General features: G+C 47.6%; 1 protein-coding gene across 1 annotated transcript in view; it reads right to left on the minus strand.

Annotated features, from left to right (window-relative positions):
• Positions 1–16,277, minus strand: part of OTOF (otoferlin) — a 99,623-nt gene extending 83,346 nt beyond the window's left edge. The window contains exon 1 of the mRNA XM_039478534.2: positions 16,199–16,277. Coding sequence (XP_039334468.2) covers positions 16,199–16,277 — 79 coding nt within the window. The remainder of the gene's footprint in view (positions 1–16,198) is intronic.
• Between the last annotated feature and the right edge of the window lie 374 nt (positions 16,278–16,651).

Raw genomic sequence — 16,651 nt, forward strand, 5'->3', positions numbered from 1 at the left:
TACTGTATTCTCTCTCTCCCCACTTCAGATCAGCCTGTTCCTTTTGAAGGCCAGCAACTCCCATGGAGCACCAGGAAGTAGGGTCCAGTTACCCCTTCATGCAGGAAAAAGAGCCAGGCCCTCTCAGCTGTGCAGCCTGGCACACTGGCCCATGGGCTGGGGGCCGGGGAGCTGGTCATCCAGTTCCTTGGGGTCTCAGAGTTACCACCTGGGGATCATTATCCCGACCAGCCCATGTCCTGGTGCCATGAAGCGGATGGCAAGAGACCGTTATGGGAAAGTCTAAGCAACGCATCAAGTCCCTTACAACCACAAGGGACTTGCATAGGATAGAGGTTAAAGTTCTTGGGCCAGAGTCCTTGAGTTCAAATCCCAACTACCTCTTCCTAGTTTGTGTGCCCTGGATGAAGCTAATTAACTTCACTTTGCCCTCATTTCCTCATCCTTAAAATGAAGGAAATGATGATGCTTAGAACAGCATCTAGTGCAGCTTATCCTTCAGTAAAAAAAAGCTAGTATCAGTCTACTAAAGAGTTTTGTTTCTCCTTTATTTTTTTGAGATGGAGTCTTACTCTGTCACCTGGGTTAGAGTACAGTGGCGTGATCTCCACTCACTGCAACCTCCACCTCCTGGGTTTAATTGATTCTCCTGCTTCAGCCTCCCAAGTGGCTGGGATTACAGGTGTGCCTGGCTAACTTTTTTTGTATTTTTAGCAGACACAGGGTTTCACCATGTGGCCAGGCTGGTTTCAAACTCCTGACTTCAAGTGATCCTCCCACCTCCGCCTCCCAAAGCATTCGGGTTACAGGCATGAGCTATGGCGCTCAGATTACTTCTCCTTTAGACCTTTAAGTTATATGCTAAATATGGAAATGGCCTCTTCTATCAAGAATCACATTTATAACTTATTTTTAGTAGCATGTAATCAGAAATAATTTTTTCTCTCATCTTTTATATTTTTCAAGTTCTAGGTATTTTAGGTATGATTCTCTTTTCTTTTTTCAAAACTAGGTAAACTTACATTCATGGATCTTAAGTGTAAAATTCAATGAGTTTCAATAAATGCATTTTCCTGTGTAACTGCCACACGGTCAAGACACAGAACATTTCCATTTGCTCCATGTGTTCTCTTGTGTCCCTTTCCCGTCAATTTCTAGCACCCTGGTAACCAGTGTCCTGATTTCTAGCACCAAAGATCATCACTTTTGCCTGTTTTAAACTTCATAGAAATGGTGTCTTACAGAATGTACTTTTTGTGTGTCTGGCGTCTTTTGGTCAATGTACTGTTTTTGTGATTCATCCATGTTGTTGCATATATAAGTAACGTGTTGATTTTTGTTGTAGAGTGATAGTCTGTTGTATGCATATACCACAACCTGTTGGTCCATTTCTCTGCTGATGACGTAAACTTCTGGGTTGCTTCCAGGGTTGGCCTATATGAGTCAGGTTGCTGTGAACATTCATGTGAGTCTTTCTATGGAGACATAATTTTATTTCCCTTTGGGAAATTCCTAGGAACAAAATGGTTATGTCACAGGGTAGGTACCCTTAGCTTTATAAGAAATTGCCAAATAGTTTTCCAAAGGGATTGTTTCATTTCACACTCTTTTGTTTGTTTGTTTGTTTGAGATGGAGTCTTGCTCTGTCACCAGGCTGGAGGCACAATCTCGGCTCACTGCAACCTCTGCCTCCCGGGTTCAAGCGATTCTTCTGCCTCAGCCTTCCTAGTAGCTCTAACTACAGGCACACGCCACCGCAACCAACTAATTATTGTATTTTTAGTAGAGACGGGGTTTCACCATGTTGTTCAGGCTAGTCTCGAACTCCTGACCTCAAGTGATCCACCTGCCTTGGCCTCCCAAAGTGCTGGGATTACAGCTGTAAGCCATTGCATCTGGCCTCATTTCATACTCTTAAAAGCAATGGAAAAAAAAGTTTCAGCTGTTCCACATCCTCATCAACATTTGATTACTATCAGACTTTTACATTTTAGCCATTTTAGAGCATGTGAAATAGTATCTCTTTGTAATTTTGATGTTCATTTCTCTAATGACTTAAGATGTTGATCACATTTTCATATGTTTATTGGCCATATGTCTGTCTTATTCTATGGAGTATCTGTTCAAGTCTTTTGCCTATTTAAAAAATTTTATATTTGTCTCATTATCATTGACTTCTACGGGTTCTTTATATATTCTGGCTACAAGTCCTTTGCCAGATAAATGTGAATGTTTTCATCTTGTGTGTGACCTGCCTCCTCATGCCTTCTTAAATGTGAATTTTTTATGAGTAGGAGTTTTCTATTTTTTTTACTCTGTGACTAGCCAAAGAGAGTTTCTAATTTTTAAGAAATGCAAGTTTTTAGTGAATTTCTTATGGTTAGTGTTTTAAATTTTTTCTTTAAGAAACCTTTTCCTAACCCAAGAATATAACAAAAATGTTCTATATTTTCTTCTAGAAGCTTGTAGTTTTTTAAATGTTTAAATCTATAATCTATCTTAAGTTAATTTTTGTGGGTGCTATGAGGTAGGAGTTTGAAGTTCATTTTTTCTCTATATAGATATCCACTTGTAGATATCCAACACCTTGATTCAAAATCAAATTATTTTATATGTATAGGGTTTATTTCCGGACACTGTATTCTGTTACATTGGTCTATATATCTACTCTTAGACCAATGCCACATTGTCTCGATTCCTTTAACTTTATAATTAGACTTATAATTAAATAGAGTTGACCCTTGAACACACAGGGATTTGGATACTGGCCCCTCATATAGTTGAAAAGCTGTGTATAACTTTTGACTCCCCAAAAACTTAGCTATTAATAGCCTGCTGTTACCCAGAAGCCTTAATGATAACATAAACAGCCAATTAACCCATATTTTACATGTGTATTAGGTACTGTATTTTTACAATAAAAAAATCTAGAGAAAAGAAAATATTATTTAAAAAAAAAAAGTTAAAGAAGAGAAAATATGGCCAGGCGCAGTGGCTCACAGCTGTAATCCTAGCTCTTTGGAAGGCCAAGGTGGAGGGATTACTTGAGGTCAGGAGTTTGAGACCAGCCTGACCAACATGGTAAAACCCCATCTCTACTAAAAATACAAAAAGTAGCTGGGCGTGGTGGTGTATGCCTGTAATCCCAGCTACTTGGGAGGTTGAGGCAGGAGAGTCGCTTGATCCTGGGAGGCAGAGGTTTCAGTGAGCTGAGATCACGACGTTGCACTCCAGCCTGGGTGACAAGAGCGAACCTCTGTCTCAAAAGAAGAAAAAGAAAATATAGTCACTATTCATTAGGTGGAAGTGGATTATCATAAAGGTCTTCAGCCTCACGATCTTCATGTTGATGAGGCTGAGGAAGAGGAGGGAGAGGAGAGGTTGGTCTGGCTGTCTCAGGGATGGTGGAGGTGAGTAGAAAATTCACGTATAAGTGGACCCGTGCAGTTCAAATCCATGTTGTCCAGGCGTCAGCTGTTGTTTGAACCCTCCAATTCTCTTCTCCATTTTCAAGGTTGCTTTAGCTCTTCTAGATCATTTACATGTCCATATAAATTTTAAAATAGTTTTCAATTTCCACAAAATAGTCTGTTGTCATTTTTATCAGGATTTCATTCAGTCTATAGATTGTTTTGTGGAGAACTGTCATCTTAACAATTCTGAATCTTCCAGTCCAAAAACATAATCTACTTTCTACATGTTTGGGTTTTTAAAAAATTTCACTCAGCATTTTGTTCTGTTTTGCTTTTAGGGTGGAAGTCTTTCATGTCTTTGGTGAAATTTATTTTCCTGCGTATTAATCTTATATCCTGAAAACTTGGTAAATTCACCCACTAATTGTACTAGCTTTTTAGTAGATTCCTTAGGATTTTCCACATAACCAGTCAGGTCTTCTGTGAAAAAAGATAGTTTGATCTCTTCCTTTCCAATTTGTCTGACCTGTTTTTTTCTTGCCACCTTGCACTGGCTGGAATTCTAGCAGAGTTGAATAGAAGTGGTGAGAGTAGGCAACTTTGCCTGACTCACGATCTTAATGTTCAGTATTTCTGAATTAAGTATACTGTTAGCCAGATGTATTTTGTTGTTGCCCTATATGAGATTGAAGAAGCTCCTTCTATCGGTAGTTTGCTGAGAATTATTATCATGAATGGTTACTGAATTTTGTCAAATGCATTTTCTGCGTCTATTGCCATAATCATGATTTTTTTTCTTTACTGTGTTAATATGGTGAAATATTTTGGTTTTCTAATTTACAATTAGAAAATCATTCTAATCTTGCATTCTTGGGATAATACTCACTTGTCATGATGTGTTTTCCTTTTCATATATTGCTATTCAGTTGGGTAATATTTTGTTAAGGATTTTTTACATCTGTGTTCATGAGAGATATTGGGCTGTAATTTTCTTTTTGTGTAAGGTCTTTGTCAGGTTTTGATAATGTAAAATGAATTGAGATGTGTTCTTCCTTCTCTGTTTTCTGAAAGAGTTTGTGTAAGATTGGTATTACGTTTTCCCTTAAATGATTTTTACAGGCCGGGAGCGATGGCTCATGCCTGTAATCCCAGCATTTTGGGAGGCCAAGGTGGGCAGATCACTTGAGGTCAGGAGTTTGAGACCAGCCTGGCCAACATGGTAAAGCCCTGTCTCTACTAAAAATTAGCCAGGTGTGGTGGCAAGCACCTGTAGTCCTAGCTACTCTACTTGGGAGACTGAGGCAGGAGAATTTCTTGAACCCAGGAGGCAGAGATTGCAGTGAGCTGAGATGCACCACTGCACTCCAGCCTGGGCGACAGCACAAGACTCTGTCTCAAAAAAAGGGGAAAAAAATATTTTCTACAATACGGCAGTGAAAACATCTAGACCTGAAGTTTTCTTTGTGGAAGGAAGTTTATTGTAATCATCATCATCATTGTTATTACAAATTTGATTTCTTTAATAAATTGGAGGCTCTTCAGATTTTTCATTTCTTTTTATGTCAGTTTGGTAAGTTGTTTTTTAAAGGATTTTTTCATTTTCATCTGAGTTGCAGAATTTATTGAGGTAAGTTATTTATAATACTCCTATCTTTTCCTTTTAATGTAATGATATTCCCTTTTTAATTCCTGATATTGGTAACTTGTGTTTTCTTGCTTTCTTTTCTTGGTAAGTCTTGCTAGAGTTTATCTATTTTATTAATTTTTTCAAAGAATCAACTTTTGGCTTTGTTCAATTTCTCTGTTGTCTATTTTCTATTTCCTTCCTTTTTTACTCTCCTTGGGTTTAATTTGGTGGGGTGTGCTTGATTTCTATTTATTGAAATATAATTCACATTCCATAGTATTCACCCTTCTAAAATGTACAGTTCATAGTTTTTAGCATATTCCTAAGGTTGTGTACCCATCACCACTATGTAATTCCATCACCCTGGAAGAAGACTCCATACCCATGAGCAGTCACCCCTATTCTCCCTCCCCACAGACCTTGATAACCACAAAACGACTCTCTGTCTGTATGGATTTGCCTGTTCTGAATATTTCATGTACATTCATGCGCCACATAACACTGTTTCAGTCAACGACATCTTGCATATACAACAGTGGTCCCATAAGATTATAATATTGTATTTACTGTACCTTTTCTATGTTTAGATACACAAATATTTGCCATTGTATTATAATTGCCTATGGTATTGAGTACAGTTACATTCTGTCCACATTGGTAGCTGAGGAGCAGTAGAACATACCATATAGCCTAGTTGTGTGGCTGGCAATACACACACACACACACACATACATACACACACACACACACACACCCCATCTAGGTTTGTGTAAGTACACTACATGATGTTCACACAATGACAGAATCGCTTAAGGATGTGTTTCTCAGAATGCATACTCCTATCATTAAGTGATACCTGACTGTAAATGAGATTATACAATATATGGTCTTTTGTGTCTGGCTTCTTTCATTTAATATAATGTTTTCAAGATTTGGGTCGAATTTACTTTTCTTTTAGCTTTTTTTTTTTTTTTTTTGGAGACAGAGTCTTGCTCTGTCGCCAGGCTGGAGTGCAATGGCGCAATCTCAGCTCACTGCAACCTCTGCCTCCCAGGTTCAACCGATTCTCCTGCCTCAGCCTCCTGAGTAGCTGGGATTACAGGTGCCCTCCACCATGCCCAGCTAGTGTTTGTATTTTTAGTAGAGACGGGTTTTCACCATGTTGGCCAGGCTGATCTCAAACTCCTGACCTCGGGATCTGCCCGCCTCCACCTCCCAAAGTGTTGGGATTATAGGCGTGAGCCACCACACCTGGCCTCTTTTGGTATTTTTTAAAGGCAGAAACCCAGATTACAGTTTTACACTTTTCTTCTTTCCTATTATAAGTACTTAAAATGATAAATGTTAATATGCTATATTTTCATTATAATACAGTTTAAAATGTTTGATAATTTCTCTTTTATTTTCTTCTTTGACCATAGGTTAAGAACGGTATTACTTTCCAAATATTTGAAACTTTCAAAGATATCTCCTGTTGTTGATTTTTAGTTGAATTCCCCTATAGTCAAAGAACATACTTTGTAAGATGTTTAGTCTTTTGAAATGTATTGAGACTTGTCTAATTGCCCAGCATATGGTCTGTCTTGGCGGTGTTCTATGTGCATTTAAGAAGAATGCATATTTTTCAGTTTTGGATGTGTAATGTTCTGGAAATGACAGTTACGTCAAGATGGTTGACGGTGGTGTGATTTTTCTGTCTAGTTGTTTGTGATTATCTCTGGTAATAACACTTTTTTTTCCCCTATGAGGAACACATCTTCAATTTTATAATGACAGTTGATGGCATGGTAGAAGAAAGAAATTCAATTCAAAGAGTTGTCCAAGAAAGCAGCAGTTCCTCACATTTCTCACATAGTGTACTCTCCGAAAATCACCAGTGACTCACAGAGCCAGACTTGGGATGCTATAGAGTCCCTGGGCCTCTCGCTGGAGAAGGTTACTCCTTCATTTTCCCCCATTTCTCAGTTAAATGCAGGCCTCATGGAACTAAAACCCTTTCTTGTCCACAAATTGTACTCAAATGTCATTTCTGCCTCCACTCATGCATTTCCCCTCAACCCACCCTGCTGACATCCGGGTTTACACTATGGAAACTTGGGCTTGGGTCAGGGACTCGTCTGAGAGGCAGGGGCAGGGCAGGGATGACAAACCCCTCTCTCTGGCTCAGCTCGAACCCCTACTTCTTTCACACCCTCACTCAAACTCTTGCTTTGCCCTGCAACTGAGAGCTGGTTCCCATTTTTCAGACCCTGGCACTGAGTCAGGGAGGGCCCTGTGATATTTGTCTTTGAGCCTGGGACAGTGCCGCCCACACAGTCAGCAACTGCTGGGTCCTAAGCTAGTGGTCCCAGTGATCCGCAAGTGTGTAGAGTACCCATTCTGTGCCAGACACTGGGAGTACAATGAGGTATAACGGGAGGGGGACTCGTCTACCCTCCGATAGGGTAAAAATATTGTTGAAACCGCAGCCCTGACTTTATCTGAAACTTTGGTTTAGAAAAAAAAAGCCAGTGGGCGAACACTGATCTCCAACTCAGCAGATTAGCCCTTCTGTTTTGAAATAAAAGAAAATAAAATAGAAACGAGGACTGTTGAGCCAGCGTTTAGTGGGTTGATCATTTCAGACAGAAAGTGGTCAAGTGGTCTAGGGTAAAAATGATCACATGATAGTCCCTGTCTCAGGAGCCTTTTCTCGAACTGCCATGGAGAGAAACGGGTCACTGTCTGGTGCTGCCTGTATGGCAGGCTGCAGGGGGCCCTGTTACTAACTGATCACTGCTCCTGCACCCACAGGTGGCACTCCTTGCTTCCACTTCTATGCCAGGTCGGTTCTGTGCCATGCTTTGTACTGTCGCTGGGAAAGCAGCCAAGGGGCTTGCCCTCAAGGCATCCACCTGGATGGTGATGGCTCCGGGTGTTTTCACCCTGATGTCCACATGTTTGCCAGAATTCTGGGCGTCAGCTGCTGACAGGAATCTAGAGGAGAATTGACTAAGGCCCTGTACCCCAAATCCCTGGGTCCGAGGTGTCCCCCAAGGCCACAGTGTACTCTTGTCCTGAGGCCACTTGTCCTGCCCTCTCACTCACTCCAGGATCCCAGCACTGCTCCTTCCTCTCTCATGCCACCTGCTGAGGCTCTCAGCCCTCTGCCTGCCCTGGGTGCCTCCCCATCATCCCTGCCCATAGTCCTCAGCTCTAGAATCTTCTCTCCAAAACAAGATCTTAGCATCCTATTCTCCTGCTAAAGGTGTCTCCAGTGTGACACCGAAGACCCTCGGTGTTTGGTTGCTTCCCCGACTCGCCCTGCCTTCTAGCCTCCCCTCCACCCTCCCCTGATGCATCTCCACACCTGGCCTGGCACACAGCTGCACTAGTGTTAGCCCCTGGCCCCTCTGCCTAGGATGAAGCCTTTATGGCTTTTTTTTTTTTTTTTTTTTTTTTTGAGACAGAGTCTCACTCTGTCACCCAGGCTGAAGTACAGTGGCACAATCTTGGCTCACTACAACCTCCGCCTCCTGGGTTCAAGTAATTCTCCTGCCTCAGCCTCCTGAGTAGCTGGGATTACAGGCATGTACCACCATACCCTGCTAATTTTTGTATTTTTAGCAGAGATAGGGTTTCACCATGTTGGCCAGGCAGGTCTCAAACTCCTGGCCTCAAGTGATCCCCCCACCACTTTGGCCTCCCAAAGTGCTGGGATTACAGGCATGAGCCACTGCGCTGGGTCCTGTCGTGGCCTTTGTTCCGAGCTGCAATCCTTCAAGGGCTTCTTAAATACCGCCCATTCCCCCTGCTCAATACAAACTCCTGCCTTACTTCTGGGCTCTGGTGGCCAACTGGGAACCTGCTCCTACCTCCCTTCCCATCTGCCCTTCCTCTGTCTTCCCCTAACTGACTCTGGCTCACCCACTGGGGTGGCTTCCTGGCCTCCTGGGCTAAGTGGGTTTCCTCACCATGAGCTGCCGAGGCACCTGCGCCTTTCTTTCCAGAATCCTCCTCACGATGACAGGTGTAGCCGTCATCTGCCTTCTTTGAGGACAGGAACCACGTCTGTCTCATTACCCCGCCATCCCCTAGTGCCTGGCACACAGCTGTCCGTCAACAGAATGAGTGAATACATGATTAAATACCTGATTTACAAAACACATTAAAATGAAACTTCTAATAAATTGGGGGAAAAAACTATGACATCAAGACAATTAGGAATTTGATTACTGCCTGATTAGTTGATAGTACTAAGGAATCGTTATTAATTTCTTTAAAATGACAAATTATGTGGTATTTCTTTCAGTTTTTATCTTGTATAGCTATGTACTGAATATTTACAGATGGAATGGTATGGGGTTTGGGATTTTCTTCAAAGTAATTTGCGGTGGGGAAGTAGGATGGGATGCAAATGAAGCAAGATTGGTCATGAATCCATGGTAGCTGAAATTGGATGGGAGAACATGGGGCCATGAGACTGTTCTCCCCACTCTTGTATATATTTGAGGTTTTTTATATAAAAAAAAAATTAAAAAAAAAAGATAAGGCCAAGTGCAGTGGCTTACACCTATAATCCCAGCACTTTGGGAGGCTGAAGCAGGCAGATCACTTGAGCCCAGGAGTTCAAGACCAGCCTGGGCAACATGGTGAAACCCCATCTCTACTGAAATTACAAAAATTAGCTGAGCATGGTGGTGTGTGCCTGTAATCCCAGCTACTCAGGAGGCTGAGGTGGGAGCATCATTTGAACCTGGGAAGTTGAGGTTGCAGTGAACTATGATTGTGTCACTGCACTCCAGCCTGGGCAACAGGAAAAAGAGAGAGAGAGAGAGAGAGAGAGAGAGAGAGAGAGAGACCCAGGGATGGGAGTGGGTGGGAGAGGTGTGGCTTTTGTGTGGTCAGTAAAAGTGGCTAAGATAACCAAGACTTCCCAATTCAGAGAAATGGTTTGCAAGTCTGTTCTCGAGCCCATTTCTGGCAGCATTTTCCTGAGGGCTTTTGCAGTGGAAGACAGTTTTACCATCATTTCCATTACATGAAAACACACTCTTACTTAGCAAAGCAGGAGAAGCCTGGGAAATTTTCTGTGTGCTCTGCCTGCTGTTCTCTGGTGTGCAATGGCTTGCTCTGGGGAGACGGGAAGGGAGAACACTCTCTACCTGGGGCTTTCGGCACAAATTTCCCCCAGGGGTGGTGAGGGGGCCTGAGTGTGCTGTGAAGAATGGAGGCTGCAGGGAGCATATCTCTTGGGTCTACAGCAAAAGCGCAGGGCTGTGTCCATAGCCAGCCACAGGCTGCCACGGTCGTCCTAAGGGTCCCCTGCATTGCCGCCTTCAGCGGGGACGATACCAACCCCACATCATCCAACGGAGGGGGTGCTAGGCTGGACCAGAGCCCATAGGCAGGCCTAGGCATTGAAGGAGCATCTCAGGGATGGGGTCACTGGGCATTCTGCCTCCTTTACCAGGGGCGGCAGGTAAGTTTCCAAGTAGTAGATATATTTATCATCAAGAGGGAGAGCGCCCTCATTTTACTTGGGGAAGTAAATCTAATGTGGAGTCTGAGGTGGTGCCTGCAGCCAACAGTAAGGGGAAATCTTGTCCCCAGGGCCTCAGCTGCAGCTCTTCCCTGCACATTCACTCACCAGGCCCACTGCACCTTTCCTAGCTGCTCTCCCTCTACCGCTTTCTATAGCCTCTGCTCCAGCTACGTGATGTGGCTTCCTTGTCATGGTACTTGGCTGCAATTCTCTTCCAGCCTCTGGTGTGGTCAGTCCCTCACCCAGAATGACTTCACCTTCCTCCATCACCAATTCCTCACCTCCTGCATCTCCATGGGTGCAGACAGGCACGGGTTTTCCAGACCCGACTTACGCACTTCCTCTTCCTGCTCCTCTTCCTGCTAAAGAAGCCTTCCCTGGCCTCTGTAGCTCTAAGTAAGCTGTCATCCTCTGAACATTGTTGTGATTTACCCCCACCCCTGAGCATACCGTGGCCCTCCTGTATACTGCACTCATTTCACCTCCGTGTATATGTTTTTTTTTTTGTTTTGTTTTTTTTTTTTTTTTTTTTTTTTTGAGACGGAGTCTTGCTTTGTCGCCAGGCTGGCGTGCAGCGGCATGATCTAGGCTCACTGCAACCTCCATCACCTGGGTTCAAGTGATTCTCCTGTCTCAGCCTCCCAAGTAGCTGGGATTACAGGCATGCACCACCATGCCCAGCTAATTTTAGTATTTTTAATAGAGACAGCGTTTCACCATGTTGGCCAGGATGGTCTCAATCTCTTGACTTCGTGATCCACCTGCCTCAGCCTCCCAAAGTGCTGGGATTACAGGTGTGAGCCACCGTGCTTGGTCGTGCATATATTTCTTCTCCTCTGTCAGATGCTGAGACTCTGCCCCATCCCCCACCCTGCACCATGTGTAGTCACATGAGCCACCATGCCTGGCCCTTTCATGGCCTTTGTTACTGCCAAGGAGCATGATCCTTCAATGGCCTCTTAAATACTACCCATTCTCCCTGCTCAATAAAAACTCCTGCCTCACTTCTGGGCTCTAGGGGCCAACTCAGAGTCTGCTCCCATCTCTCTTCCCATCTGCCCTTCCTGCGTCCTCTGTCTTCCCCTAACTGACTCTGGCTGACACATGCAAATGCTCTTGCTTCCTACCTATGGGCTGGAGCTGAACTTGCTAATATTTATTAAGCCTCTCTGGAGCCCTGGAAGATTCTCTGGGCTAGGGAAGTTGATAGAGGGAGTAAGAGCCAGGGTTCTTAGTTCTTGACTCTTGAGGCCTTTTCCAGTCCCTGGATCCTCCTTGGACAGCAAGTTGTGGGGTGGGAGCTCGCAGTTGGGGAAATGGAACCAAAGAGTGGCAGGGCCACAGTGGAAAAGCTCAAACCCATGACACAGCGAGTCCCTCTGAGACAGAAACCATGTCTGATGTCTGTCTTGAAGAGGCTCAAAAGTCAGGGCAGCATTCCAAGGTGTGGCCGGTTTCTAAACTGCAATGTACCATGGCAGAGCAGTAGGAAGAAGGTGCGTGAAGTGCTGCTAGAAGAGGGGAAGGCTTCATGGAGGAGGTAACACCTGAGCTGGGCCTTGAAGGACAAGCAGAACTAATGGGCATTCTCTAGGTGGGGGGTGGCAGTCACTCCAGGCAGAAAAAACATGATCCATGTCTCAAGGCTTGGAGGTGTAAAAGGGTGTGGTATCTTTTGCGAATGGCTAGAAGTTGAATGTAGTGAGAACACAGCAGGATGGGAGTCAGGGGTAGGGTGTGAAGAGGAGTGAGAATGAAAAGGCAGAGGGCGAGCCTCGCAAAGCTTTGCGCCAATTCCCAGCCCAGGTGAATTAGGTGGAAGCCAGGTCCAGCCTTCAGACATCCCTGCCTCACACAGAAAATCCCCAAACCGCAGGTCTTGTCAAGAAGGCTTACGGGATGGAAAGAGAAGGGAGAAACCAAGGCTGGCCCGGTCACTTGGTCCCCCAGCCTCAGGGCTCAGCACTGGACAGGAGGTTGGGCTAAAACAATCTCGAGACCGTTCACCCTGCGTTCCGCGGGTCTGTGATGGTTGGAAATAGAAGTTGGAAATAGATGCTCGGTGCTGCAAAGAAAAATTAGTATTTTCTGCGACAAAGGATCTCTCAGCAAAGCAATTCTTTTTACCCCCTGTACAAAGGGCACTCCCGTAGCAATCTTTCCACGGAGTACCCTTTTTGCAGGAACCATCTCAGGAGTTGATGAAGGAACATCTGATGCGAACACCTCCTCTCTTTGAGTAGCAACCTGTAGTCAAAATGGCTCCTTCCTAGACCGCCCACTCCTGATTACTCCTGGGAACTGCGGGCCTCTGAGCTAAATGAGGACCACTGTCTCCATCTTGTTAATGGGAAACCCAGCTGAGCCCCGTGGCCTGCAGGCACAATCGAAACTCACCCAGGACTCTCTAACTCCTGTCTGACCCAATAGGGGTGTAACTTCTGGTGGGCCAGGCGGACCCCTTCACCTCAGGGTCCCAGGCCTGTGCACAGACATCAGCATGTTCAGGAAATGCACAAACAGGGTGGGACCAGCTTAGGAGCAGCCAGGGGCAGTAAGAGCTAAGAGCTGGCTACAGAGCTGGCTGGGAGCACTGAGTGAGCCTGAGCATGGGGCCGACTGACCTGAGGGTGGTGGGAGAAGAGGTGGCCACAGGCAAAGCTGGTGCATGCCCAGCCAGATGCAAACAGGGGTCGGGGGTCTGCCTGCCTGGGTTAATTCGGAACATCTTAGTGGTGGCTCCTGCAGAGTAGAGGCCAGGCCCAGCCTGCCTGCTCCTGGCACAGACGGGAATCCCTCAGAAATGCTCTCCTCTTCCCTTTATATGTCACACAGGGGCCTCTGCTGACTCCTGGCCTACAGAGGGAGGAAGCTGAGCTGGAGAAAAGACACCTTTGGGGCCAGCAGCTGCTTCCAAGGAGAATGAGAATGACCACCTCACAAACACATAGGCCATTTAGATACTCTTTCCTCAAACTCTTCCATACCTATGGTTCCCTGAAGCAATTTAGTGAGGTGAGTGTTACTAACATGCCCATTTTACAGATGAGGAAACTGAGGGTCAGAGAGGCAAAGTAAGTGGCAGAACCCAGGTAGGACTGAGGGCCACGATAGCCCAGCAGGGCTCTTTCCTTAGTGTCCTGGATGGCAGAGCACAGAAAGTCAAGCCGTATTTCAACCAGCTGCTCTGGCCTACCTGGGGCCACTGCCAATGGGCACAGCTCACCGAGGGCTCCCTCACCCACCCTGGCATTGAGCTTCACTCAAAAGCCTTGGGGAACCTGAGGCCAGTGTCTCCCTCTGTGTGTTTGCCAGTGTTTGGCTTCCCCTGCAGAGGACCTGTGTGCCCCACGGTGGCTGTGTGTGCCGGGAGAGGCGGCCGCGCGTGCCGGGAGAGGCTGTGGAGCACTGTAGAGCAGGTCTGATCCCTCTGATTTGTGGTCAGGGTTCGTCTCTGGGGGCGCCTACAGTTGTCAACTGCTGGACACAGCAGATGGGCGCCTGAGGCATCTCTGGTTGTAATAAAGGAACTTTCTGGAAATTGCTTGCCATCTGCTCCTGCTGCCTTGTCCCCTTCCCCAGGAGCTCTGCCCATGGCCACCTCCTGCCAATATGGGGTTTGGAAGTAATTTTTCCACCTCGTCCAGAGAGCAAGGGTTGCAAATAGGCTAATTCCTGTGTGGTCAGTGAGGCTGAAGGCCCAGCCCCTTCACTGCTCCAAGGAGAAGATGGGTGTCAGAATGACAAGGTGCTGGCCCCCAGGTGGCCCAGAGGGAGATAAAGAGCTCGAAGGATTGAGCACTCAGGATGAGGTCCTGAGAGCTGGGAGCACTGTGCCTCGGCCCCTCCGTGAATGCCACGCACAGTGTTTTACCCCTAAGCCTTGGTTTCTCGGCCTGCAAATGGGCCTGTCTGGCGCAGTCTGGATGGTCCCAGCACAGCTGCAACAGGACGGCAACCTGCAGCTTAACAGCCCCACCCCGTGCTGCCCGTGGGGCTCAGGGCCACATTTCGCAGACGAAAGGACGCATTTGCTTTTTCTAAAGCCCGCATGAGCCGGCAGGTGGCACACAAAGGCGATGAGGGTGCTGCAGAGAAAGCAGGCACTGGGCTGGGGTGGGAGGCAACGGGCAACCCAGACCCCCCGCCTCCCCCCGCCTCCTCCCGCCTCCCCCCGCCTCCCTCCACCTCCCCCGCCTCCCCCCGCCTCCCCCCACCGCCTGACCTCCTCTGGCCGGCAGGGATACTGCCATTACCTCCACCCCTGCCTGTTGCTATGAACGCCAAGTGCAGTGTGGGCCTCCCAGGGCCTCTGAGGAGATGCTGTGGGTGCCCCGGGGTTCCTGCTGGAACGTTCTGCCGATGGCCTCTCCCCTCCCTTCCAGCAGAGGTGCAGGCACTGTGTCCAGCCTGGGCCCCGAGGCTCACTTTGCTCTTCACATGGTGGGGTCCTCTCTGCCCCCTCCTTACCTCCTCGTTCCCACCCCCACTCTCAGACCTCTCTCTTGGGAGAAGGGGCCATGTCTAGTGAGAAGTACTCCCAACCCCCAGGGCTGGGCAGCAACCACATGGAGAGGCAGAGGTGGGTGGTGAAGGACAGAGTCAGCCTGGCCCTGCCTCTCCCCAGTTAAAATGCTCAGGGGCTCCACCGCCCTCGGGGGCAGGTCAGCCTCACCTCCTTGCCCTGCCTGGCTCTCTGGCCTCTGCTCCTGCACCCTCTCTGAGCTGTAGACACGTGGAACCTCTTTCGGTTCCAGAGTCTCGGCTTCTCTCTCAGCCCTGAGCACACTGTTCCCTCTGCCTGTTCGGTCCTTACCTCCTCCCCTAGCTCCCTCCTGCTGGGCCCTCGGGTATCCGCTGAGTGTTACTTCCTCCAAGAAGTCTTCCTTGACCACCAGCCACCAGCCTGGGTGAGGGTGTTGCTTCTGTAGCTGGCATGCTGGGCTCACCCCATCCTCTGTCTCACATGCCTGTCCTGTTTGTCCCACACCTGCCCAACAGATGCAGGCTCCTTGGGGCTGGGGCTGCGTTGTGCTCGGCTCTGTGTTTCTAGCCCTCTCCTTGGCACAAGGTAGATCATGATAAATGGTCGCGGAACACACAAGTGAAAAGGATGGAAAGAGACTTGATAGAAGAGAAGCCGGATGTTCCCAGGGTTCCCCACCCATGAATAGATCTGAGAGAAGCCGACAGTGTCCCCCATGAAGCTGGGGCCCAAGGAGCTTCTGGCTGTCTGTTTTCTCCCAGCCACCCTGGGAGTCCCAGGCTCCCAACTCGGCCCCTACCCCGTGCTCAGGGAAATCAGCCTGCAGGAGAGGGAGAAAGAGGCGGAGGGGTTCCTGGGTCTCCCTGAGCCCAGTGATGGGATCCTCTCTTCTGCCTCTCCAGGCAGAGGGCTCTGCACCCTGCCCAGGCACTGGCATGTTGGCAAGTGCAAGGAGACTCTGATTTTCCAGAAATCACCATGACCAGTCAGTCTCAGGCAAATGGCTACCTGTGAAAAGGCTCGTCACCCCAGCCCCTGCTAGAACTTTTCCCACCCCTCCCAGCCCTGCCCTATCCCCAGCCGCCTCCAGAACGTGGGCTGGTCCAGCTCTCAGAGCTAGCTTCCCTCTAAGACAGGGTCTTCCCTACCTCGGAAAGTCACTTTGGCGATCCGGTCGCCCCTGCCCCGCAGCTCCGAGACCGTCTTGAGGTGGACGAGCAGGGCCATGCTGGTGTGGGCTGCCTGGCACCGCTAGGCGGGAGCAGCGGGAAGGAGCTAGCCCGTGGAGCGTGGCTCACACGCCTCTCTCTTCTCCGCCGCCGCCTCCTCCTCCTCCTCTTCCCGACCCCCCTCCGATGCTGCCCACAGAGACCAAGGCAACCAAGCCGAGCTAAGCTGCTCCTGCAGCGACTCACAGAGCCCCCGCCCCTCCAAGTTGTCAGCCCAGCGTGTGTGTGTGTGTGTGTGTGTGTGTGTGCACCCAGTGCGCAGCCCGGGAGTGCGGCAGAGTTGGAATTCATTATTCAGCAGCCGCCGGCTCCCAGATAAAGCCCTATCCAGCTTCAGGTGTCTTCTCCCAGCTCCTAGAAGGAAAGCTCTGC

The sequence above is a fragment of the Saimiri boliviensis genome, chromosome 1 (genome assembly GCF_048565385.1).
Source record: "Saimiri boliviensis isolate mSaiBol1 chromosome 1, mSaiBol1.pri, whole genome shotgun sequence".
NCBI lineage: Eukaryota > Metazoa > Chordata > Mammalia > Primates > Cebidae > Saimiri > Saimiri boliviensis.